The sequence below is a fragment of the Etheostoma spectabile genome, chromosome 7, assembly GCF_008692095.1.
Source record: "Etheostoma spectabile isolate EspeVRDwgs_2016 chromosome 7, UIUC_Espe_1.0, whole genome shotgun sequence".
In the NCBI taxonomy this organism is placed as follows: Eukaryota; Metazoa; Chordata; class Actinopteri; order Perciformes; family Percidae; genus Etheostoma; species Etheostoma spectabile.
Window position 1 is genome coordinate 23,833,454 of NC_045739.1, and position 25,185 is coordinate 23,858,638.

At 38.2% G+C, this 25,185-nt stretch overlaps 1 protein-coding gene across 1 annotated transcript in view; it reads left to right on the forward strand.

Moving 5' to 3' along the window:
• The first annotated feature begins 355 nt into the window (after window positions 1–355).
• The window catches only part of LOC116693005 (DENN domain-containing protein 2D), a 43,853-nt gene continuing 19,023 nt past the window's right edge, over window positions 356–25,185 (forward strand). The window contains 4 exon segments of the mRNA XM_032521678.1: window positions 356–594; window positions 6,029–6,095; window positions 8,160–8,246; window positions 17,903–17,962. Of these exon segments, the coding sequence (XP_032377569.1) occupies window positions 565–594; window positions 6,029–6,095; window positions 8,160–8,246; window positions 17,903–17,962 (244 nt within the window). The 5' untranslated portion in view covers window positions 356–564.

A 25,185-nucleotide genomic window follows, 5' to 3' on the forward strand; every position in this document is an offset into this window, starting at 1 on the left:
AGGACAATATGAGGACAATATGAGGACAACATTAGGACAACATGAGGACAATATGAGGACAACATGAGGACAACATGAGGGCAACATGAGGACAACATGAGGACAATATGAGGACAACATTAGGACAACATGAGGGCAACATGAGGACAAGATGAGGACAATATGAGGACAACATTAGGACAATATGAGGGCAACATGAGGGTTAACTGGAGCTGACGAACCGGTTTCACTGCACCGTGCACACACAAACACACACACACACACACACACACGCGCACACACACACACACACACACACACACACACACACACACACACACGCCCAAATGTGTCACCTTTGGTCTGTCATTGAAAGAGGAAATCCCAGCCTGAGACTACACGTTTCGACAAGTGCACTTCCTCATCCTCTCGCTGCTTCGTCGTCTCTGACAACAGTTGTTTACACTTCCTGCATACGCTGCGGAGGAACGAAGCCGTCGTCACGTAGCGTTTGACAAGTTGTAACGTTAAAAAAACTGGATTCGGGGATTTAAAAGATTTCAGTCATCTGCTCGGCCGAGACCAATGGACCCGACGTCACAGCAGGCGCAGGTGGTGAGCCAGTTCCTTCCATGCGCCACTTGTCTGAACAGGCTCGACTGTGATTAACCTGCCACCTGTCTTGTCTGTTCTTTCTTTTCTTTTTTATTTAATGCTCACTTTCGGTACGAGTCACTGAGATACCAGCGTCCGGCGGGTGTCACGAACGACGAACGGTGCAGTGAACGCTCTCTCGGTTGCAATCTGAAGAACCAGAAGAAGAAGTTAAAGAGTGAAATTTAAACACGATAAACCGACTGAGAGTTTCTGTGGATACGTCACATGACGGGAGGAATAGAAACCTTTTATCATAACAACTTCACTTTTACTTCCTGTGGTTAGGGGCTGCTTTACAAATGCACATAGTTTTGATGTTGGTGTGTGTGTGTGTGCGTGTGCGTGTGTGTGTGTGTGTGCATTTATGACTTTGTGGGTAATCGTGTGTGTAACATGACATTTCCCCACTATATATCGGTAACCTATTATCTGCAGTAGCAGCTTCCTGCCCACCTGGCAGAGCTTGAGTACAAAGGTGCTGCAGCCAGATTTGAGTGCCAGGGCCTAACCTGCAGCATGGGGGGGGGGGGGGGGCGGCGGGTTGGAATCGAACCTGCGGTGAGGACTGGGCCTTGGTACATGGGGGCGCACGCTCAACCAGGGGAGCTACCAGGGCGCCCCCACCAAGATTAAAATAGACTCAGACCAACATGTACCTTAAATGCCCTTAGCGGCCGTTACGTGTCATTGTCATTACTTAGAATTCCTCATGGGGGCGCCAGAAACTAGAGCTTTCACTTAAAGTGCTAATTTTGGGCTTTTTTCCCCTTAACTTTATTGTGTTATATGTCTTTTGAAAAAAGGGATTTACCATCTCCAACAGAAACCACTGTTCACAAACTGCTCCAAACAGCTCCAATGTAGTCCAGCCTTTACTTCAGAGACAGACGTGCGTCACTTGGTAACACGCAAGTGGGCGTGCCATGCTAGCCTCTGGCTAGCATGGCACGCCCTCATGCTCTGCTCCTGACTGGCTAGTAGTCCTTACCTAGCTACTGTCAGGACCCTCATACTCTGCTTCTGACTGGCTAGTAGTCCTTACCTAGCTACTGTCAGGACCCTCATACTCTGCTTCTGACTGGCTAGTAGTCCTTACCTAGGTACTGTCAGGGCCCTCATGCTCTGCTTCTGACTGGCTAGTAGTCCTTACCTAGGTACTGTCAGGACCCTCATACTCTGCTCCTGACTGGCTAGTAGTCCTTACCTAGCTACTGTCAGGACCCTCATACTCTGCTTCTGACTGGCTAGTAGTCCTTACCTAGGTACCTTCAGGGCCCTCATGCTCTGCTTCTGACTGGCTAGTAGTCCTTACCTAGGTACTGTCAGGGCCCTCATACTCTGCTCCTGACTGGCTAGTAGTCCTTACCTAGGTACTGTCAGGGCCCTCATAATCTGCTTCTGACTGGCTAGTAGTCCTTACCTAGGTACTGTCAGGGCCTCATACTCTGCTTCTGACTGGCTAGTAGTCCTTACCTAGGTACTGTCAGGGCCCTCATACTCTGCTTCTGACTGGCTAGTAGTCCTTACCTAGGTACTGTCAGGACCCTCATACTCTGCTCCTGACTGGCTAGTAGTCCTTACCTAGGTACTGTCAGGGCCCTCATACTCTGCTTCTGAGTTTTATAGACGTGTTGTATTGTTTGTCGTCCAACTGCTTCTGCTTTAGTTGAATGCAAACAATCATCACAACTGTGATCCCTTGTTAGTGGTCGTCGCTGAGCCATCGGGCATGCAGCTCATTTCAACAACAAATACTGAGAAAAAAATTCAAAAACCAACCTCTCGTCAAAAATCATCATCGTTGGTTGCAAAGAAATTAGGCTAGAAGGGAAACAGCTGTGGCCAGTTTATCTAATCTAATAATTTAAAAAAGGGACAAAAATGTTAGAAAAGTTTAAAAACATTTATTAAAAAGTGTCAAAAGTGTTGATTTTCAATTTTGACATGAAGACAACACAAGGTTTTAAATAAACAACTTAACCCTCCTGGTGTCTTCGGGTCTAATTTGACCCCTTTCCAAAAAGTTTCTATATCAGAAATGTGGGTTTCTTTCAAACAAATTTTCCAAAAAAGTATTGTGGATGGTTCCCAACAAGGCTCCTCACACGTTAAAGAAATAATCAGTTCACTACTTTTACTTAATTTGGGTGTTTTTTGTCAATTTTACTGCATTTGAAAAAACAGTGTTGTTGAAATAGTATTGAGTAAAAGTTGACATATTCCAGTCTGTGATTATCATCAACATCCATTCCTTTAATTTTAGTCTCAATAATTCCTAATTTCTGCTTTTCTAACTCAAACATTAGGTATAATTTCCTATAAATGAGCTTTATTGACCATAAATTCCAAAAATAACTGTAAAACTAAAGTTAACGAGTTAGTGTTACGTAGTGTTGAAAACGTCAAAAAAAAAAAGTTACAAGCATTGAAAAAAGGAATAAAAATGTGAGAAAAAGTTAAAAACATCGATGAAAAGCATCAATTAAAGTGTTCATTTTAAATTTTGACAGGAAGACAACACGAGGGTTAAAGCACAAAGCATCCAGTTTGGCAAAGTGCTTTTTTTTGGGGGGTCAATTTTATAGCATTGTAAAACCAATGGAAGTGTTGTTGAAATAGTGTTGAGTAAAAGTTGACATATTCCAGTCTGTGATTATCCATCAACATCCATTCCTTTAATTTCAGTCTAAATAATTCCTAATTTCTGCTTTTCTAACTCAAACATTAGGTATAATTTCCTATTCCTATTCCAATCCCGTGGATCAGATTTTATATCCAGGTCGGGACATTCAGTGTACGAGGGTATTTCTTCTTTCTTAGACTTTCCGGTGAAGTGTTTTTGACTCAACGTGTGATGTTTTAAACATGCATTCAACCTCCCAGTGTCTTCATGCTGTGGACTCCGTGTCCCATGGAGCCTTGAGATTCATCACAATCTTAAAACCTCTCACCCATCACTGTTTGCTGTATTCTCGGGTCGGGTGCTTCTCCCTCTCCATTGGGCGTTGGATGCACTGGCATCTTTTTATTCATAAGGCAGTATTAGGACTTCTTCCTCCTTATCTGAACACCTCCATCCTCCCGAGGTCTGCAGGGACACATCACCTGTCCTCACAGGATCTGGTTTTACTGACAGTCCCTAAAGCCTGCACTGACTTTGACAAAAAGGCTTTTTATTATTATGTATATTTTAATTTTGCAACCCCATCAGCATGGAATCAGCTTCAGATGAACTCCAGCTGAAGGAGTTGGTCTCATTTTATTCTTTTAAAGGATTTTTAAAGGACCAGTCTGCAGAAAGGCCGTCTGGATGTCACTGGTTTTAAATTGATTTAGGACCCAGGTTTTTTATGATGACATTGTAGTTTGAATATGAGTGAAAGTGTGTTCATGTATTTACCTGGAAGTGTCTCTGTGTCTATTTGAAACTGCGCTGCTGCCACTTGCCAGGACACTCTTGTAAAAAAGAGATTTTTAATCTCAAGGAGTTTTTTAATCCTGGTTAAATAAAGGTTTGAATGAATGAACGTAGGCGGCACGCTCTACTTCCTGTGCCAGACGACTTTTCCCAGGAAACGACTGACTGAAAAGCAAATGCTAAAGCTTTCAGAACCCCCCCCCCCCACCCCCACCCCCAAAAAAAGGGAAAGCAGAATGGCGATGTCTTACACCCATAAACTCACTCATATTACAGATTCCTAACGTTAATGTCGTGCTCCTCTAACCCGGCCCTGACGCATTCCTCTTGTACACTGGTGGTTTCCATTGCTGGGGAGTTTTCCCATGGGGCATCATCAGGTCCTGTCATTTTGGGCGGCTATAAATAGTGCCCGTGTCTTCCCATGCAGAACAACCAATAAGACTCATGCACAGTTCACGCAGAATGGGATTCAAACAAGAGTCAGTAGCAACAACAGCTACGGTAGAAAGGGAATTTCCCCATTGTGTGATGAAGAAAGTATTATCTTATCCTATCCTATCTTATATCATCTTATATCATCTTAAAGGACTTGTGTCTGTAAACTAGTATTAGCTGGTTTTAGTGACTTGGAATTCACACTTTTCCAAGTTTCCGAGTTTCCAAGGAAGGAGTGTCAAACTCAGTTACCCAAAAGGCCACACTGGAAAATAAGACTTAAGTCAAGGGCCAGATATACAGATTTTTGACATGTTTTTGTTTATTTAGGGAAAAGTCAGGTATCTTTGACTGTATTTTTGCACGTCTCGTGTGTTCTTCTCGACATAAAGTTCTTTAAAAAAGTTGCTTAGTCGTCATTTGAAAAACAAACCAAAAACACTGGAAAAGCGCCTAAAAATTTCCGAAAAAGTCAGAAAAAGTGGCAAAACAGAGAAAAAATACAACAACAAAAAATCACAAAAAAGCAACAACAACAAAAACATGCAGGCCAAAATAAACCTAAATTGATATGCGGGCCGTATCAAAGTTGCCGAGGGACCGGATTTGGTCCGCGGGCCCAGAGTTTGACACAAAAGATCAAAAAATGAACTCTTAAAGCCACGTAACATCTAGACAGTGTGAGCCTGTACACCAAGGTTGTTTTTTAGGGGCTTTTCGGCTTTTATTTGATAAGATAGATGAAGACAGGAAATTGGGTGGAGAGTCATGTTTTTTTTTTAATCCACCGTGTCCTCCTTGGTTACTAGCAACTGCGTGGAGGAGGGGGGGGAGGGGGGTTGTACGCCGTCACGGAAGGCTTGTATCACGTGGACGCGCTGACAGTTTTGATGTCGTTACCTAGAATTCCTCATGGGGGCGACAGAAACTACGCACTGTCCCTTTAAGTAAATACCACAAAACACTTTACCTGACTTTATCGCGCGTGTCGTCTTCCTGTCGACCAACCTTTCGCTTTTTCTGGGTCAAAATTTGAGTTGTTTTCTTTTTCGACATTTGTCACTTTTCCCGGCCGTTCTTGGTGTTTTTTCCCACATTTTTTTGGGGTCACTTTTTACGATGTTTTTGTAGGTCTTTTTCAGCGCTTTGTTGATGTTTTCGTAGATGTTTTTTCCGAAATCTTGGACACATGTCACATGTGAACAACATAGACAGTCTGACGCCTCACACTACACACACACACACACTCACTACATGATCACCATACACCATCTGGATCTGGATCGGTATCTGGATCTGTCTCTGGATCTGGATCTGGATCTGTCTCTGGATCTGTATCGGTATCTGGATCTGTATCGGTATCGGTACCTGTATCTGTACATGATAGGTAGGCTACTGTAGCTGTTGGGATACTGACCAACAGACTAAGATCAAAATGTGTACTAATCCTTTATTTTGGGTCCACTTAGTGATTGTATAATCTACGTCTTTGTTACGTTTTTAATTAAAACGTGTCTTTGTTCTTTTTTCTCTCAGAAGTCGGCGCAGCAACTGTCTCCAAACGCAAGACGGAGTTTCAGCTTTTCATCTCTCCGCATAAAAAGTAAGATCACACACACACCAGGGCTGTAGTCAAGACCCCCTTAGTCGAGTCCAAGACAAGTCCAAGACCAGGACTAGTCAAGTCCAAGTTAAGATTCAGTCCAAAGAGGTTCGAGTCCAAAGACAAGACTGAGTCCAAAAAGGTTTGAGTCCAAAGACAAGACCGAGTCCAAAGAGGTTTCAAGTCCAAGACAAGACCGAGTCCAAAGAGGTTTTGAGTCCAAGACAAGGCCGAGTCCAAAGAGGTTTCAAGTCCAAGACAAGACCGAGTCCAAAGAGGTTTTGAGTCCAAGACAAGACCGAGTCCAAAGAGGTTTGAGTCCAAGACAAGATCGAGTCTAAAGAGGTTTTGAGTCCAAGACAAGACCGAGTCCAAAGAGGTTTGAGTCCAAGACAAGATCGAGTCTAAAGAGGTTTGAGTCCAAGACAAGACCAAGTCCAAAGAGGTTTGAGTCCAAAAGGGTTTGAGTCCAAGACAAGACCGAGTCCAAAAAGGTTTGAGTCCAAGACAAGGCCGAGTCCAAAGAGGTTTCAAGTCCAAGACAAGACCGAGTCCAAAGAGGTTTTGAGTCCAAGACAAGACAGAGTCCAAAGAGGTTTGAGTCCAAGACAAGATCGAGTCTAAAGAGGTTTGAGTCCAAGACAAGACCAAGTCCAAAGAGGTTTGAGTCCAAAAGGGTTTGAGTCCAAGACAAGACCGAGTCCAAAAAGGTTTGAGTCCAAAAGGGTTTGAGTCCAAGACAAGGCCTAGTCCAAAGAGGTTTCAAGTCCAAGACAAGACCGAGTCCAAAGAGGTTTTGAGTCCAAGACAAGACAGAGTCCAAAGAGGTTTTGAGTCCAAGACAAGACAGAGTCCAAAGAGGTTTCAAGTCCAAGACAAGACCGAGTCCAAAGAGGTTTTGAGTCCAAGACAAGGCCGAGTCCAAAGAGGTTTTGAGTCCAAGACAAGACCGAGTCCAAAGAGGTTTGAGTCCAAGACAAGATCGAGTCTAAAGAGGTTTGAGTCCAAGACAAGACCAAGTCCAAAGAGGTTTTGAGTCCAAGACAAGACCGAGTCCAAAGAGGTTTGAGTCCAAGACAAGATCGAGTCTAAAGAGGTTTGAGTCCAAGACAAGACCAAGTCCAAAGAGGTTTGAGTCCAAAAGGGTTTGAGTCCAAGACAAGACCGAGTCCAAAAAGGTTTGAGTCCAAAAGGGTTTGAGTCCAAGACAAGACCGAGTCCAAAAAGGTTTGAGTCCAAAAAGGTTTGAGTCCAAGACAAGGCCAAGTCCAAAGAGGTTTCAAGTCCAAGACAAGACCGAGTCCAAAGAGGTTTTGAGTCCAAGACAAGACAGAGTCCAAAGAGGTTTTGAGTCCAAGACAAGACAGAGTCCAAAGAGGTTTCAAGTCCAAGACAAGACCGAGTCCAAAGAGGTTTTGAGTCCAAGACAAGACAGAGTCCAAAGAGGTTTGAGTCCAAGACAAGACCGAGTCCAAAAGGGTTTGAGTCCAAGACAAGGCCAAGTCCAAAGAGGTTTGAGTCCAAGACAAGATCGAGTCTAAAGAGGTTCGAGTCCAAAAGGGTTTGAGTCCAAGACAAGGCCGAGTCCAAAGAGGTTTGAGTCCAAGACAAGACAGAGTCTAAAGAGGTTCGAGTCCAAGACAAGACCAAGTCCAAAGAGGTTTGATTCCAAAAAGGTTTTAGTCCAAGACAAGACGAGTCCAAGACAGGAACTAAAGGTCTTATGCATGACAGTATCAAGACAATAATTTTAGGTTTCACTTTCCCTCCAATATTATTATCAACACCTGGACTGAAAAGCCATATTGGGCAAGACCAGTGGCCGAGACCGAGACAAGTCCGAGTCCAAATACTAGCGAGTCTGAGACCATAGAAAAACGGTCTCGAGTCTTGAGTCCGGACTCGAGTCCTACAGCCCTGGAACATGCATATATACAGAACAGTATACATCATACATCATATACAATACACAGTCCCAGTGATGTAACAGATGTGTGGATTTAACTGAAGACAATTCGGTCTTTAATTCAGCGATAACTCATCATTATGTTGTGATTTCTCCAGAAAGGCACAACAGTACTGAGGAGGGCGGGTTCACACGGCGGAGAGGGTTGCTGTCTTTCTCATCCGTACGTGAGACATCGACAAAAGGTGAGCAACTGACACTTCTATAATTCCCCAAAAAGTCAAGTTCTCAAGTACAATCTTGTATCTACCAAGGTAACCATTACCAAAAACATGAGTGATTAGTTTGTTCCCTCACGAAGATACAGGGCTGTCAATCAATTACATTTTTTAATTGCAAGAAATGACATGATTGTCTACAGTTAACTCACGATTAACTGCAAATCAATCGCAATCAAACCAATATTTTCATCTGTTGTAAATGTCCTTTAACCCTCATGTTGTCTTCAGGTCAAATTGACCTGTTGTCCTCTATCAATGTCCTTTTTAATTCCCCAAAATAACATGATTGATTCCACCCAACGCTCTTTGCCAAGTACAAATCTCTACTTTCATTAATTTTGGGTCTTCTTCACTTTTATATAATTTGAAAAACAAGTTGAAGTGTTTTTGAAATAGTGTTGAGTAAAAGTTGACATATTCCAGTCTGTGATTATCCATCAACATCCATTCCTTTAATTTTAGTCCAAATTATTCATAATTTCTGCTTTTCTAACACAAACATTAGGTATAATTTCCTTTAAATGAGGTTTATTGACCATACATTCCAAAAATAACTGTAAAACTTTAATAGTTAATAGTGTTGAAAATGTCTAAAAGAAGTGACAAACATTGAAATTAAGCGTCAAAAGTGTTGAACAAAGGGACAAAAATGTGAGAAAAACTTAAAAACATCGATACCAAGCGTCAACTAAAGTTTGATTTTGACGGGAAGACAACACGAGGGTTAAAAGGATATACAGAATAAACTAGAATATAAGACATGTCTTCAGTTATTTCACACCTTTTTTGTTAAGTACATAATTCCACGTGTGTTCATTCATAATTCTGATGCCTTCAGTGATAATCTACAATGTAAATAGTCCTGAAAATAAAGAAAACGCACTGAATGAGAAGGTGTTTCAAAATTTTAGGTCTAAAGTTTGGGATCACTTACATATTTCACCACATTATAGACAGAATATCAGCTGATCTGAGTGTGTGTGTGTGTGTGTGTGTGTGTGTGTGTGTGTGGGGGGGGGGGGGGGGGGGGGGTGGTGGGGGTGGGGGGCTGATCTTTAACCCTCATGTTATCCTTAGGTCAAATTTGACCCTTTAAAAAAAATGGGTCCTCAAAATAAGCACTGAAAATGTCAACATTAGAAGAAACTTTTGAAAAAAAACATCCACCCACAACACTGAAAAAGTGTCAAAAATGTTGGGAAAAGCGGGAAAAGTGCTGATTTTTTTTTTTTTTTTTTTAAATGCAGAGGAGAGGAAGGCAGGAGAGAGTTTTATTCCTTAAAACAGGAAGTCCACACAGAAAGAGGATCCGGCGAATGCAAAAACCACAAGGTCCAAAATCCAAAAATCCCCAAAAAACAGAAAGGTCCAGGGGAAAAAGGCAAGAAAAAAACAGAACAAATGCAGGGAAAAAACTCAGGAAAACACAGGAAAATACAGGAAAGTACAGGAAAATACAGGAAAGTACAGGAAAATACAGGAAAGTACAGGAAAATAACAGGAAAAACTCAGAAAATAACAGGAACAAAGCAGGAAAAACTCAGGAAAATAATATGAAAAACTCAGGAAAATACAGGAAAATAACAGGAACATAACAGGAAAAACTCAGGAAAATACAGGAAAATAACAGGAAACTACAGGAAAACACAGGAAAACTACAGGAAAATACAGGAAACTACAGGAACATAACAGGAAAATACAAGAAAACAACAGGAAACTACAGGAAACTACAGGAAAAATACTGGAAACTACAGGAAAATACAGGAAAACTACAGGAAAATACAGGAAAACTACAGGAAAACACAGGAAAACTACAGGAAAATACAGGAAAACTACAGGAAACTACAGGAAACTACAGGAAAACACAGGAAATTACAGGAAAAATACTGGAAATTACAGGAAAACTACAGGAAAACACAGGAAAACTACAGGAAAATACAGGAAAACTACAGGAAACTACAGGAAAACTACAGGAAACTACAGGAACACAACAGGAAAATACAAGAAAACAACAGGAAACTACAGGAGAATACAGGAAAAATACTGGAAACTACAGGAAAATACAGGAAAACTACAGGAAAACACAGGAAAACTACAGGAAAACTACAGGAAAATACAGGAAACTACAGGAAAGTACAGGAAAATACAGGAAAGTACAGGAAAATAACAGGAAAAACTCAGAAAATAACAGGAACATAACAGGAAAAACTCAGGAAAATAATATGAAAAACTCAGGAAAATACAGGAACATAACAGGAAAATACAGGAAAAACTCAGGAAAACACAGGAAAACACAGGAAAAACTCAGAAAATAACAGGAACATAACAGGAAAAACTCAGGAAAATACAGGAACATAACAGGAAAATACAAGAAAACAACAGGAAAATAACAGGAAACTACAGGAAAACAAAGGAAAACTACAGGAAAATACAGGAAAAATACTGGAAACTACAGGAAAACTACAGGAAAACACAGGAAAACTACAGGAAAATACAGGAAAACTACAGGAAAATACAGGAAACTACAGGAAAACACAGGAACTTACAGGAAAATACAGGAAAACTACTGGAAACTACAGGAAAATACAGGAAAACTACAGGAAAACACTGGAAAACTACAGGAAAATACAGGAAAACTACAGGAAACTACAGGAAAATACAGGAAAACTACAGGAAATACAGGAAACTACAGGAAAACACAGGAAAACTACAGGAAAACACAGGAGAACTACAGGAAAATACAGGAAAACTACAGGAAAATACAGGAAAACAACAGGAAACTACAGGAAAATACAGGAAAACTACAGGAAAACAAAGGAAAACTACAGGAAAACTACAGGAAAACAAAGGAAAATACAGGAAAGTACAGGAAAATACAGGAAAATACAGGAACATAACAGGAAAATACAAGAAAACAACAGGAAACTACAGGAAAATACAGGAAAACTACAGGAAAATACAGGAAAACTACAGGAACATAACAGGAAAATACAAGAAAACAACAGGAAAATAACAGGAAACTACAAGAAAACACAGGAAAACTACAGGAAAATACAGGAAACTACAGGAACATAACAGGAAAATACAAGAAAACAACAGGAAACTACAGGAAAAATACTGGAAACTACAGGAAAATACAGGAAAACTACAGGAAAACACAGGAAAATACAGGAAAACTACAGGAAAATACAGGAAACTACAGGAAAACACAGGAAACTACAGGAAAATACAGGAAACTACAGGAAAATACAGGAAAACTACAGGAAAACACAGGAAAACTACAGGACAATTACAGGAAAACTACAGGAAACTACAGGAACATAACAGGAAAATACAAGAAAACAACAGGAAACTACAGGAAAATACAGGAAAAATACTGGAAACTACAGGAAAATACAGGAAAACTACAGGAAAATACAGAAAAACCACAGGAAAATGCAGGAAAATACAGGAAAACTACAGGAAAACACAGGAAAACTACAAGAAACTACAGGAAAATTACAGGAAAATACAGGAAACTACAGGACAATTACAGGAAAACTACAGGAAATTACAGGAACATAACAGGAAAATACAAGAAAACAACAGGAAACTACAGGAAAATACAGGAAAAATACTGGAAACTACAGGAAAATACAGGAAAACTACAGGAAAACACAGGAAAACTACAGGAAAATACAGGAAAGTACAGGAAAATACAGGAAAGTACAGGAAAATAACAGGAAAAACTCAGAAAATAACAGGAACATAACAGGAAAAACTCAGGAAAATAATATGAAAAACTCAGGAAAACAACAGGAAAATAACAGGAAACTACAGGAAAACACAGGAAAACTACAGGAAAATACAGGAAACTACAGGAACATAACAGGAAAATACAAGAAAAGAACAGGAAAACACAGGAAAACTACAGGAAAATACAGGAAAACTACAGGAAAATACAGGAAAACTACAGGAAACTACAGGAAAACACAGGAAACTACAGGAAAATACAGGAAAAATACTGGAAAATACAGGAAAACTACAGAAAAACACAGGAAAACTACAGGAAAATACAGGAAAACTACAGGAAAATACAGGAAAACTACAGGAAAATACAGGAAACTACAGGAAACTACTGGAACATAACAGGAAAATACAAGAAAACAACAGGAAACTACAGGAAAATACAGGAAAAATACTGGAAACTACAGGAAAACTACAGGAAAACACAGCAAAACTACAGGAAAATACAGGAACATAAAAGGAAAATACAGGAACAACTCAGGAAAATACAAGAAAACAACAGGAAAATAACAGGAAACTACAGGAAAAATACTGGAAACTACAGGAAAATACAGGAAACTACAGGAACATAACAGGAAAATACAAGAAAACAACAGGAAACTACAGGAAAATACAGGAAAAATACTGGAAACTACAGGAAAATACAGGAAACTACAGGAAAGTACAGGAAAGTACAGGAAAATAACAGGAAAAACTCAGAAAATAATATGAAAAACTCAGGAAAATACAGGAACATAACAGGAAAATACAGGAAAAACTCAGGAAAACACAGGAAAACACAGGAAAAACTCAGAAAATAACAGGAACATAACAGGAAAAACTCAGGAAAATACAGGAACATAACAGGAAAATACAAGAAAACAACAGGAAAATAACAGGAAACTACAGGAAAATACAGGAAAACTACAGGAAAATACAGGAAACTACAGGAACATAACAGGAAAATACAAGAAAACAGGAAACTACAGGAAAACACAGGAAACCTACAGGAAAATACAGGAAAACTACAGGAAAATACAGGAAACTACAGGAAAACACAGGAAAACTACAGGAAAATACAGGAGAAATACTGGAAAATACAGGAAAACTACAGAAAAACACAGGAAAACTACAGGAAAATACAGGAAAACTACAGGAAAATACAGGAAAACTACAGGAAAATACAGGAAACTACTGGAACATAACAGGAAAATACAAGAAAATACAAGAAAACAGGAAACTACAGGAAAATACAGGAAAAATACTGGAAACTACAGGAAAACTACAGGAAAACACAGCAAAACTACAGGAAAATACAGGAAAACTACAGGAAAATACAGGAACATAACAGGAAAATACAGGAAAACTACAGGAAAATACAGGAACATAAAAGGAAAATACAGGAAAAACTCAGGAAAACACAGGAACATAACAGGAAAATAAAAGAAAACAACAGGAAAATAACAGGAAACTACAGGAAAAATACTGGAAACTACAGGAAAATACAGGAAACTACAGGAACATAACAGGAAAATACAAGAAAACAACAGGAAACTACAGGAAAATACAGGAAAACTACAAAAACACAGGAAAACTACAAGAAACTACAGGAAAATTACAGGAAAATACAGGAAACTACAGGACAATTACAGGAAAACTACAGGAAACTACAGGAAAATACAGGAAAAATACTGGAAACTACAGGAAAATACAGGAAAACTACAGGAAAACACAGGAAAACTACAGGAAAATACAGGAAAGTACAGGAAAATAACAGGAAAAACTCAGAAAATAACAGGAACATAACAGGAAAAACTCAGGAAAATAATATGAAAAACTCAGGAAAACAACAGGAAAATAACAGGAAACTACAGGAAAACACAGGAAAACTACAGGAAACTACAGGAACATAACAGGAAAATACAAGAAAAGAACAGGAAAACACAGGAAAACTACAGGAAAATACAGGAAAACTACAGGAAAATACAGGAAAACTACAGGAAAATACAGGAAACTACAGGAAAACACAGGAAACTACAGGAAAATACAGGAAAAATACTGGAAAATACAGGAAAACTACAGAAAAACACAGGAAAACTACAGGAAAATACAGGAAAACTACAGGAAAATACAGGAAAACTACAGGAAAATACAGGAAACTACAGGAAACTACTGGAACATAACAGGAAAATACAAGAAAACAACAGGAAACTACAGGAAAATACAGGAAAAATACTGGAAACTACAGGAAAACACAGCAAAACTACAGGAAATACAGGAACATAAAAGGAAAATACAGGAACAACTCAGGAAAACAACAAGAAACAACAGGAAACTACAGGAAAAATACTGGAAACTACAGGAAAATACAGGAAACTACAGGAACATAACAGGAAAATACAAGAAAACAACAGGAAACTACAGGAAAATACAGGAAAATACTGGAAACTACAGGAAAATACAGGAAACTACAGGAAAGTACGGGAAAAGTACAGGAAAATAACAGGAAAAACTCAGAAAAAAATATGAAAAACTCAGGAAAATACAGGAACATAACAGGAAAATACAGGAAAAACTCAGAAAACACAGGAAAACACAGGAAAAACTCAGAAAATAACAGGAACATAACAGGAAAAACTCAGGAAAATACGGGAACATAACAGGAAAATACAAGAAAACACAGGAAAACAACAGGAAACTACAGAAAATACAGGAAAACTACAGGAAACTACAGGAACATAACGAAAATAAAAGGGGAAAACAGGAAACTACAGGAAAACACAGGAAAACTACCGGAAAATACAGGAAAACTACAGGAAAATACAGGAAACTCCCAGGAAAACACAGGAAAACTACAGGAAAATACAGGAGAAATACTGGAAAAATACAGGAAAACTACAGAAAACACAGGAAAAACTACAGGAAAATTACAGGAAAATACAGGAAACTACAGGAAACTACTGGAACATAACAGGAAAATACAAGAAAATACAGAAAAACAGAAACTACAGGAAATACAGGAAAAATACTGGAACTACAGGAAAACTACAGGAAACACAGCAAAACTACAGGAAATACAGGAAAACTACCAGGAAAAACAGGAACATAACAGGAAAATACAGGAAAACTACAGGAAAATACAGGAACATAAAAGGAAAATACAGGAAAAACTCAGGAAAACACAGGAACATAACAGGAAAATACAAGAAAACAACAGGAAAATAACAGGAAACTACAGGAAAAATACTGGAAACTACAGGAAAATACAGGAAACTACAGGAACATAACAGGAAAATACAAGAAAACAACAGGAAACTACAGGAAAATACAGGAAAAATACTGGAAACTACAGGAAAATACAGGAAAACTACAGGAAAATACAGGAAACTACAGGAAAACACAGGAAACTACAGGAAAATACAGGAAAAATACTGGAAAATTCAGGAAAACTACAGAAAAACACAGGAAAACTACAGGAAAATACAGGAAAACTACAGAAAACTACAGGAAAATACAGGAACATAACAGGAAAATACAGGAAACTACTGGAACATAACAGGAAAATACAAGAAAACAACAGGAAACTACAGGAAAATACAGGAAAAATACTGGAAACTACAGGAAAATACAGGAAAACTCAGGAAAACTACAGGAAAATACAGGAAAATACAGGAAAGTACAGGAAAAATACTGGAAAATACTGGAAAATACAGGAAAACTACAGAAAAACACAGGAAAACAACAGGAAAATACAGGAAAACTACAGGAAAATACAGGAAACTACAGGAAAACACAGGAAACTACAGGAAAATACAGGAAAAATACTGGAAAATACAGGAAAACTACAGAAAAACACAGGAAAACTACAGGAAAATACAGGAAAACTACAGAAAACTACAGGAAAATACAGGAACATAACAGGAAAATACAGGAAACTACTGGAACATAACAGGAAAATACAAGAAAACAACAGGAAACTACAGGAAAATACAGGAAAAATACTGGAAACTACAGGAAAATACAGGAAAACTCAGGAAAACTACAGGAAAATACAGGAAAGTACAGGAAAAATACTGGAAAATACAGGAAAACTACAGAAAAACACAGGAAAACAACAGGAAAATACAGGAAAACTACAGGAAAATACAGGAAACTACAGGAAAACACAGGAAACTACAGGAAAATACAGGAAAAATACAGGAAAACTACAGGAAAACACAGGAAAACTACAGGAAAATACAGGAAAACTACAGAAAACTACAGGAAAATACAGGAAAACTACAGGAAAATACAGGAAACTACAGGAAACTACTGGAACATAACAGGAAAATACAACAAAACAACAGGAAAATAACAGGAAACTACAGGAAAACACAGGAAAACTACAGGAAAATACAGGAAACTACAGGAAACTACAGGAACATAACAGGAAAATACAAGAAAACAACAGGAAACTACAGGAAAATACAGGAAAAATACTGGAAACTACAGGAAAATACAGGAAAACTACAGGAAAATACAGGAAAACTACAGGAAAATACAGGAAACTACAGGAAAATACTGGAAACTACAGGAAAAATACTGGAAACTACAGGAAAATACAGGAAAATACGGGAAAATACAGGCCACAGGACCGGGAGGCAGGTGACGAGGGGGCAGGGAAACAGGTGGAAAATATCAGGTGATCACAGGAGGCGGGAAAACACAGGAAGTAGAACTAAAGGCAAGACAAGACAGAGACCCAGACTTCAAAATAAAACAGGAAACAGAACATAGAGACACTCAAAGGGTTAACTAGACCGGAACAACAACAACACAAAACCAGGGAGGAACACATGGAGAAATAACCAAATTCATAACACTTTTATTCTTAATTGAGGAAGGTGTACGGGGTCAAAACAAATTTGCGTTAACTGGTCAAAGATCTTAACCCTTGTATTGTCTTCATGCTTCATATTCAATTAACAAATATTGTCTTTATCTCAATATCAATTGACAACAATTGAGATAACAGACATGTTCAGGGAATGCAATCATGCAGTCTCTACTAGAACACAATAAAAAAATGGAAGCGGGGGTTCGTTGTAATTCATGTTAAAAATCCACTATGTGTGTCAAGTTCAATTTCCAAACTTTCAATTTCCAACTTAATCTCTTTTTATTCTCATTTGGCTTTGTCAGGCGACTGGATTAGTGGTCGATTGGGTTGGAAACCTTTTAAAGACAGAACCAAAGTTAACATTTTGGACATTTTTAAATACATTTTAAATGCCTAAACCACTTAAACATTACACACTGAATAAAGAAAAAGACAATTTCAAGAATCTTACAAAGTCAGTAAAGCTCTGGCATGTAACAGAACTTAACATTTTACCAGTATTTTGTGTCTTACTTTTAATTTCTTAACCAACTCAGAAGGAACTTTTATTTTGGCGTACACCCATTTAACTCAAAATCCAGTAATTAGGTCAATGCCGCAACGTGTGTCTTAACCAAGCTACACAGCAGGTAAACATATAAGGAGCCGTAGTTCAAAACCCCCCGGTGCACTCTGGGAAGTGTAGTTCTACGAGAGAGCGTCGTTCCTGTGATTCAACTTAACAATGTGATCATTCTTATCTTGCAAAACAACATAAGTGGTCATATCCAGAATTATGTTCTGAATTGAGTCAGGAATACCTGTTTATCACAGGAAATAAGGAAAGGACGCTGATTTTCAGGTAGAAAACATGGAACTTGTTCCATTTTTCTTCTTGTAAAAATTAGAAATGGGTCAATTTGACCCGAATACCATTTAAGGGTTAATGAAACCTTTTATGAATGAAACTCAGTTTTGTTTTTGTTTCTAATCCTAGACTCAGTCCGAGATGAAGACGGTGCGTCACAGCGTTACACAGATGGAGCTGGATGTGGAGGTAACCGGAGCATCAACCCTGAAAATCAATCAATCAATCATTTTTTTTTTTTTTTTTTTTGTTTTTTTTTTACATTTTTGTCAATCGGGAAAAGTGACATAAAAACATCAAAAACGTTGGCAAAAGCCAGAAATTTTTTTTTTTTTTAAATTGACTAAAAAATAATTTTAAAAAAAGTCAAAAATGTGACAAAGAAATAGGAATAAAAGTGACAATTTGCAAAATGCAGGTAAAAAAAAAATCAACCAAAGCATTTTTTTTAAATGCTGAAAACTGACCCCCCAAAAAAAAAAATAATTGTGACAAGAAAAGTGACATAAAAACGTCAAAAACATTGGACAAAGCGACACAAATATTGTCAAAAAAATACTAAAAAATAATTTTAAAAAAATGTCAAAAATGTGACAAAGGAATAGGAATAACATTGACAAAAACGTTGAGAAAATTGTAGAAATAGAACAACAAAATGTTGAAATTTCAACCCAGAAAAACAAAGCTGCAGGTCGACGGGAAGACGACACGAGACACTTTTGACGCGTTTTTTCCCCATGTTTGTCTTTTTTTTTAAACTTTTAACACTGCGTAACACTAACTTATTAACTTTAGTGTTACAGTTATTTTTGGAATTTATGCTCAATAAACCTCATTTATAGGAAATTACACCTAATGTTTGAGTTAGAAAAGCAGAAATTAGGAATTATTGAGACTGAAATTAAAGGAATGGATGTTGATGATAATCACAGACTGGAATATGTCAACTTTTACTCAATACTATTTCAACAACACTTCCATTTGTTTTACAATGCTATAAAATATAATAAGACCCAAAATTAATGAAAGTAGAGATTTGTACTTGGCAAAGAGCGTTGGAATCAATCATGTTATTTTGGGGAATTAAAAAGAACATTGGTATAAGACAACATGAGGACAACATGAGGACAACATGAGGACAACATGAGGGCAACATGAGGACAACATGAGGACAACATGAGGCAACATGAGGACAACATGAGGTTAACATGAGGACAATATGAGGACAACATGAGGACAACATGAGGTTAACATGAGGACAATATGAGGACAACATGAAGACAACATGAGGGCAACATGAGGACAACATGAGGACAACATGAGGACAACATGAGGACAACATGAGGGCAACATGAGGACAACATGGGGACAACATGAAGACAACATGACAACAACATAAGGACAACATGAGGGCAACATGAAGACAACATGAGGACAACATGAAGACAACATGAGGACAACATGAGGACAACATGAGGGCAACATGAAGACAACATGAGGATAACATGAGGACAACATGAGGACAACATGAAGACAACATGAGGACAACATGAGGACAACATGAGGACAACATGACAACAACATGACAACAACATGAGGACAACATGAGGACAACATGAAGACATCAATAGAACAACATGAGGACAACAAGGGGACAACATGAAGACAACATGGGGAAAACATGAGGACAGCATGAAGACAACATGAGGACAACATGAGGGCAACATGAAGACAACATGGGGACAACATGAAGACAACATGAGGACTACATGAGGGCAACATGAGGACATCATGAAGACAACATGGGGACAACATGGGACAACATGAGGGCAACATGAAGACAAGATGGGGACAACATGAGGGCAACATGAGGGCAACATGAAGACAACATGGGACAACATGAGGGCAACATGAGGACAACAGGGGATACATGAGGGCAACATGAAGACAACATGGGGACAACATGAGGGCAACATGAGGACATCATGAAGACAACATGGGACAACATGGGGACAACATGAGGGCAACATGAAGACAACATGGGACAACATGAGGGCAACATGAGGGCAACATGAAGACAACATGGGGACAACATGAGGCAACATGAGGACAACATGAGGACAACATGAGGACAACATGGGGACAACATGAGGGCAACATGAAGACAACATGGGGACAACATGAGGGCAACATGAGGACAACATGGGGACAACATGAGGACAACATGAGGGCACATGGGGACAACATGAGGGCAACATGAGGACAACATGAAACACATGGGACAGCATGAGGACAACATGAGGACAACATGAGGACAACATGAGGGCAACATGGGGACACATGAGGGCAACATGAAGACAACATGGGGACAACATGAGGACAACATGAAGACAACATGGGACACCATGAGGACAACATGAGGACAACATGAAGACAACATGGGGACAACATGAGGACAACATGAGGGCAACATGGGGACAACATGAGGACAACATGAGGACAAAAAGGGGAAAAACATGAGGGCAACTGAAGACAACATGGGACAACATGAGGACAACATGAAGACAACATGAGGACAACATGGGGACAACAGGGGCAACATGAGGACAACATGGGACAACATGGGACAACATGGGGACAACATGAGGACAACATGGGGACAACATGAGGACAACATGGGACAACATGGGGACAACATGGGGACAACATGGGGACAACATGGGGACAACATGAGGGCAACATGGGACAACATGGGGACAACATGGGGACAACATGAGGGTTAAACTTGTGACTCACTTGGTTCACTGGTCCCAATACAGACTGTAGGAATTGAACTGACAGGACAAAGGTCAACACACAGCAAGAAAAACGTGAAGTGCTGATTTTTCCGACTGAACATCAACGCAACACAAGACAGCACCGCTTGGGCGCGCGCCAGCATAGAGAGCTGTTTCAGTCCGTGAACTACGCCGGTTGGCCAGTGGCGAGCGCGAGCCAGGATGCTGCATGATGTCCGCACGGGAATGGAGACACAAAGTGCCGCTGTCTTGTTGCTAACGACGACGAAAACGGCCGAAAGCACAACAACGCTACAGCGCTCGTGTGGAGTTAAGCAGCGATGAGTGAAACGGCTATAAGGAGACGAAAAGGACCCGGATTGACGAACTTTAAGAACAGATGGAGTAAGTTTTGGACGACCAACGCCGCCGAAGGGTTTTCACCCCCTTAAAGTATTTTACTAACTTTGTTCTGACTGTACCCGTTCGGGGTGAGATTTTGATTTTAAAAAGCCAAAGAAACCGTTCAAAGGTGATTTGCGAAACCCTTGGGCATGGGCGGGTTTAAAACCGACGAGGGCCCTAGCGTAAACCCGTCGGGCAAGTGCGATGTTGACATTCCTCGTGCGAGTTGTAGCCTAACTCCCCGAGGTAAAGGGAGTCAAACCCTTTAGGGAAAAAAAAAAGCTGGGTTTTTTCACTTTCCCCCGTTGGGAAAAGCTACGGGGACAGATTTAAACCCAAATAAAGCTTAAAAAGACTCTAAAAACCATTTTTTTTTCAATTGGGGTTTGGTGTATTCGAATTAAATTATTGTTTTTTTAAAGAAATTTGGGGTGATTACAGAAGTTTTAAAAACCTTGTTTCCCCAATGGAGTTTGGGGTGATTTAAAAGTTTTAAACCACTTTTTTTAAATGAAGTTTTTGGGGGTGATTACAGAAGGTTTTTAAACCACTTGTTTTTTTGGGGTTTGGGGGTGTTATAGAAGTTAAACCAATTGTTTTTAAAAGGGGTTTTGGGGTGAATTTTGAAGTTTCAAACCACTTTTTTTAAAATGAAAATTTGGGGTTTTCAGAAGTTAAATCCACCTGTTTTTAAATTGGGTTTTGGGTTTTTACAGAAATTAAAAACCACTTGTTTTTTAAATGGATTTTTTATGATTAAAAGGAATTAAAACCCCTTTTTTTTTCAATGGATTTTTTTTTTGATTTTAGAAGTTAAATCCCTTTTTTTTTCCGGGAAATTTGGTGTGATTTTCAGAAGTTAATCCCCCTGTTTTTTAAAGGGAAATTTGGTGTGATTACCGAAGTTAACCCCCCTTTTTTTTACATCAAATTTTGGGGTTTCAGAAGTTAAACCCCTATTTCAATGAAGTTTTTTGGGGTGATTACAAAATTAAAACCCTTGTTTCTAAATGAAGGGTTTTTGTGATTTCAGAATTAAAACCCCTTTTTTTTAAATGGGTTTGGTGCGATTAAAAGTTAAATCCACTTTTTTTTCCAAAGGGGGTTTTTAGTTTTTAAAAAGTTAAAACCACTTTTTTTAACTGGGAAATTTTGGGGTATTACAGAAGTTAAATCCACTATTTCTAAATAAAGTTTGGTGCGATTAAAAGAAGTTAAACCGCTTTTTTTTACATCAGGTTTTTGGGGAATTACCGAAAATAAATCCACTTGTTTTTCAATGGAATTTGTTTTTGGGGTTTTAGAAGGGTTTAAAACCCTTTTTTTAACCCGAGTTTTTGGGGTGGGTTTCCGAAGGTTAAAACCACCTGTTTTTTTAAAAGAAATTTTTGGTTTTGATTACCGAATTTTAAACCCTTTTTTTAAAAAAAAGTTTGGGGTGATTACCGAAGTTAAAAACCCTATTCTAAATGGAAATTTGGTGTGATTTACAGAAGGTTTAAATTTCCCTTTTTTTCTAAAAAAGTTTGGTGTGATTACAGAAGTTAAATCCACTTGTTTTTAAATGAAGTTTGGTGTGATTACAGAAGTTAAAACCAAAAAGTTTTTTTTTGGAGTTTTGGGGGGGTAAAAGAAAATTTAAAACCTATTTCCCAAATAAAGTTTGGTGCGTTTTCAGAAAAAAATCCACTATTTCTAAATAAAAATTTTGGGGCCCATTACGAAGTTTTAAATTTCCCCTTTTTTTTACAAACTATTGTAAATTTCAGAAATTAAAACCACTTTTTTTTCAAGGGGGTTTTTTGGGCGATTACAGAAGTTAAATCCACTTGTTTTTCAATGGAGTTTGGAGTGATTACAGAAGTTAAACCAATTTTTTTTTAAAAAAATTTTTGGGGCGGGTTACAGAAGTAACCCCTTGTTTTTTTTTTAATTTTGTTTAAAAATTAATTTTTTTTTTTTCCCTTTTTTTAAAAAAACCCTTTTTTTTACAGGGTTTTTTTTTGGATTGATTTGAATGTTAAAAAAAAAAGTCATATCGAAGATAATATTGCACAATGATTTAACTTCTTCTTTTCTTTTTGGGGATGTCCGAAAAAGGGTTTGAAAGTTTTTTGTCAACCCCAAAGCCAAACCCTTTACCGAGACCCAATTTCCCCTAGCGTACTTTAGGGATGTTTTTCCAAAACCCTTTAAACCCCTTAAAACTTGATACTTTTCAACTGAACTACTTAATAAAGTCACCTTGAGAATTCAGATTACTTTAAACTTTTGAAGCCTCTGCAGCTAAAAAATAAAAATGACACTCAGAATGAGTCTCACTTTTGTTGCAATCCGTTCAATAAACTGCTTAATATAAGAATAAAATATAAGAACGAATATTTAAATATATACAGGATGGGAAAACAAAATGTGCAACTGCTTAAATAACATGCTAAAATGTAAATTAACCAATTGTGCAGGTTGCCACTATAATCAGCAAGCCACCTTTTTTTTTTTAAATTTTAAATATTTTAAAGTCACGTCAAACCCCATGTGGGGCTCCTCATGGCCCGGTACATATTAAACCAGGAACGTGTCTGTTTACATAGAAAAGGAGCACCGATGATACAGCATGTAGAAGCTTAAAATCATGCACGGCTTTTAAAGAATTATGTGCATTTTTGCAGGCATTATGAAAGGAAAAAGAGCACATGAAGCTACATAACCCAGGTAGTTTTAATTGGGCTTTTGTGACTGCGCCATTCCCTTTTCTTATAGATTCGACAACATGGTGTCGTAACATGTTCGGGAGCCTTTAGGGCGTCTGCACCCACGTCGTAGCTGCAGAAGCATGCAGGCGTTAGACAAGTCTTCTGTTATGTAGTTGTACAGCTACTCAATTATCAGATGTGGAATGTAACTATGTACTTCTACTCATGTACTGCACTTAACCCTCATGTTGTCCTCGCGTCAAATTGACCCGTTGTCCTATATCAATGTTCTTTTTAATTCCCCAAAATAACATGATTGATTCCACACAACGCTCTTTGGCAAGTATACATCTCTACTTTCATTAATTTTGGGTCTTATTCTATTTTATAGCATTTGAAAAAAGTGTTGTTGAAATAGTATTGAGTAAAAGTTGACATATTCCAGTCTGTGATTATCCATCAACATCCATTCCTTTAATTTTAGTCTAAATAATTCCTAATTTCTGCTTTTCTAACTCAAACATTAGGTGTAATTTCCTATAAATGAGGTTTATTGACCATAAATTCCAAAAATAACTGTAAAACCAAAGGTAATAAGGTAGTGTTACGTAGTGTTGAAAATGTCAAAAAAAGTGACAAACACTGAAAAAAGGGACAAAAGTGTTGAAAAAAAGGGACAAAAATGTAAGTAAAAGTTAAAAACCTCAATGAAAAGCGTCGACAAAAGTGTCTCGTGTTTTTGAAATAGTATTGAGTAAAAGTTGACATATTTCAGTCTGTGATTATCCATCAACATCCATTCCTTAAATTAAATGAGAATCAAAGTCATGAAAAAGAGAGCTACCCGGCCTTATCATTGTCTATGTCAAGAGTAAAAAGTGACGCAACCTAATGTAGTTTTTGCTGTAGTCCAAAGGGCAACTAATGATTATTTTCTGGATAAATTGATGAGTTGTTTGGTCTTTAAAAAGTCTGAAAATGGCGAAAAAATGGACCAGTGTTTCCCAAAATGCCAAAATGTCTTGTTTTTGTCCACAACTCAAAGATATTCAGTTTACTGTCACATAGGGGAGAATAAACTAGAAGATATTCACATTTAACAAGCTGACATCAGATAATGTTTGTCATGAAAAATGATGTTGCTCTCCTGTTGACCTCGGGCCAAATTTGACCCATTTTTTAAAGGTTTCTACATCAGAAATGTGGGATTCTTTCATCCAAATTGTCCAAATATTACATGGATGGTTCCATATATAACGCTGAAGGATCGGTTCACTACTTTATTGAATTTTGGGTGTTATAATAATATATTTACCCCAAAAAAGAACTTCGACAAAAGACTAAAACATGATATGATTTCATATAAATGAGGCTTCTTGACCATGAATCTGAAAAAGACAACAGTGTAAAACTAGTGGTGATGTATTGGTGTTATTGACGTGTGGTAGTGCTACAAAAAAGGATAAAATGCTGAAAAAAAGCGTCAAAAAAGTGTTGAAAGCGTCAAAAAACTGTCAGTTTTGACCCTGGAGGACAA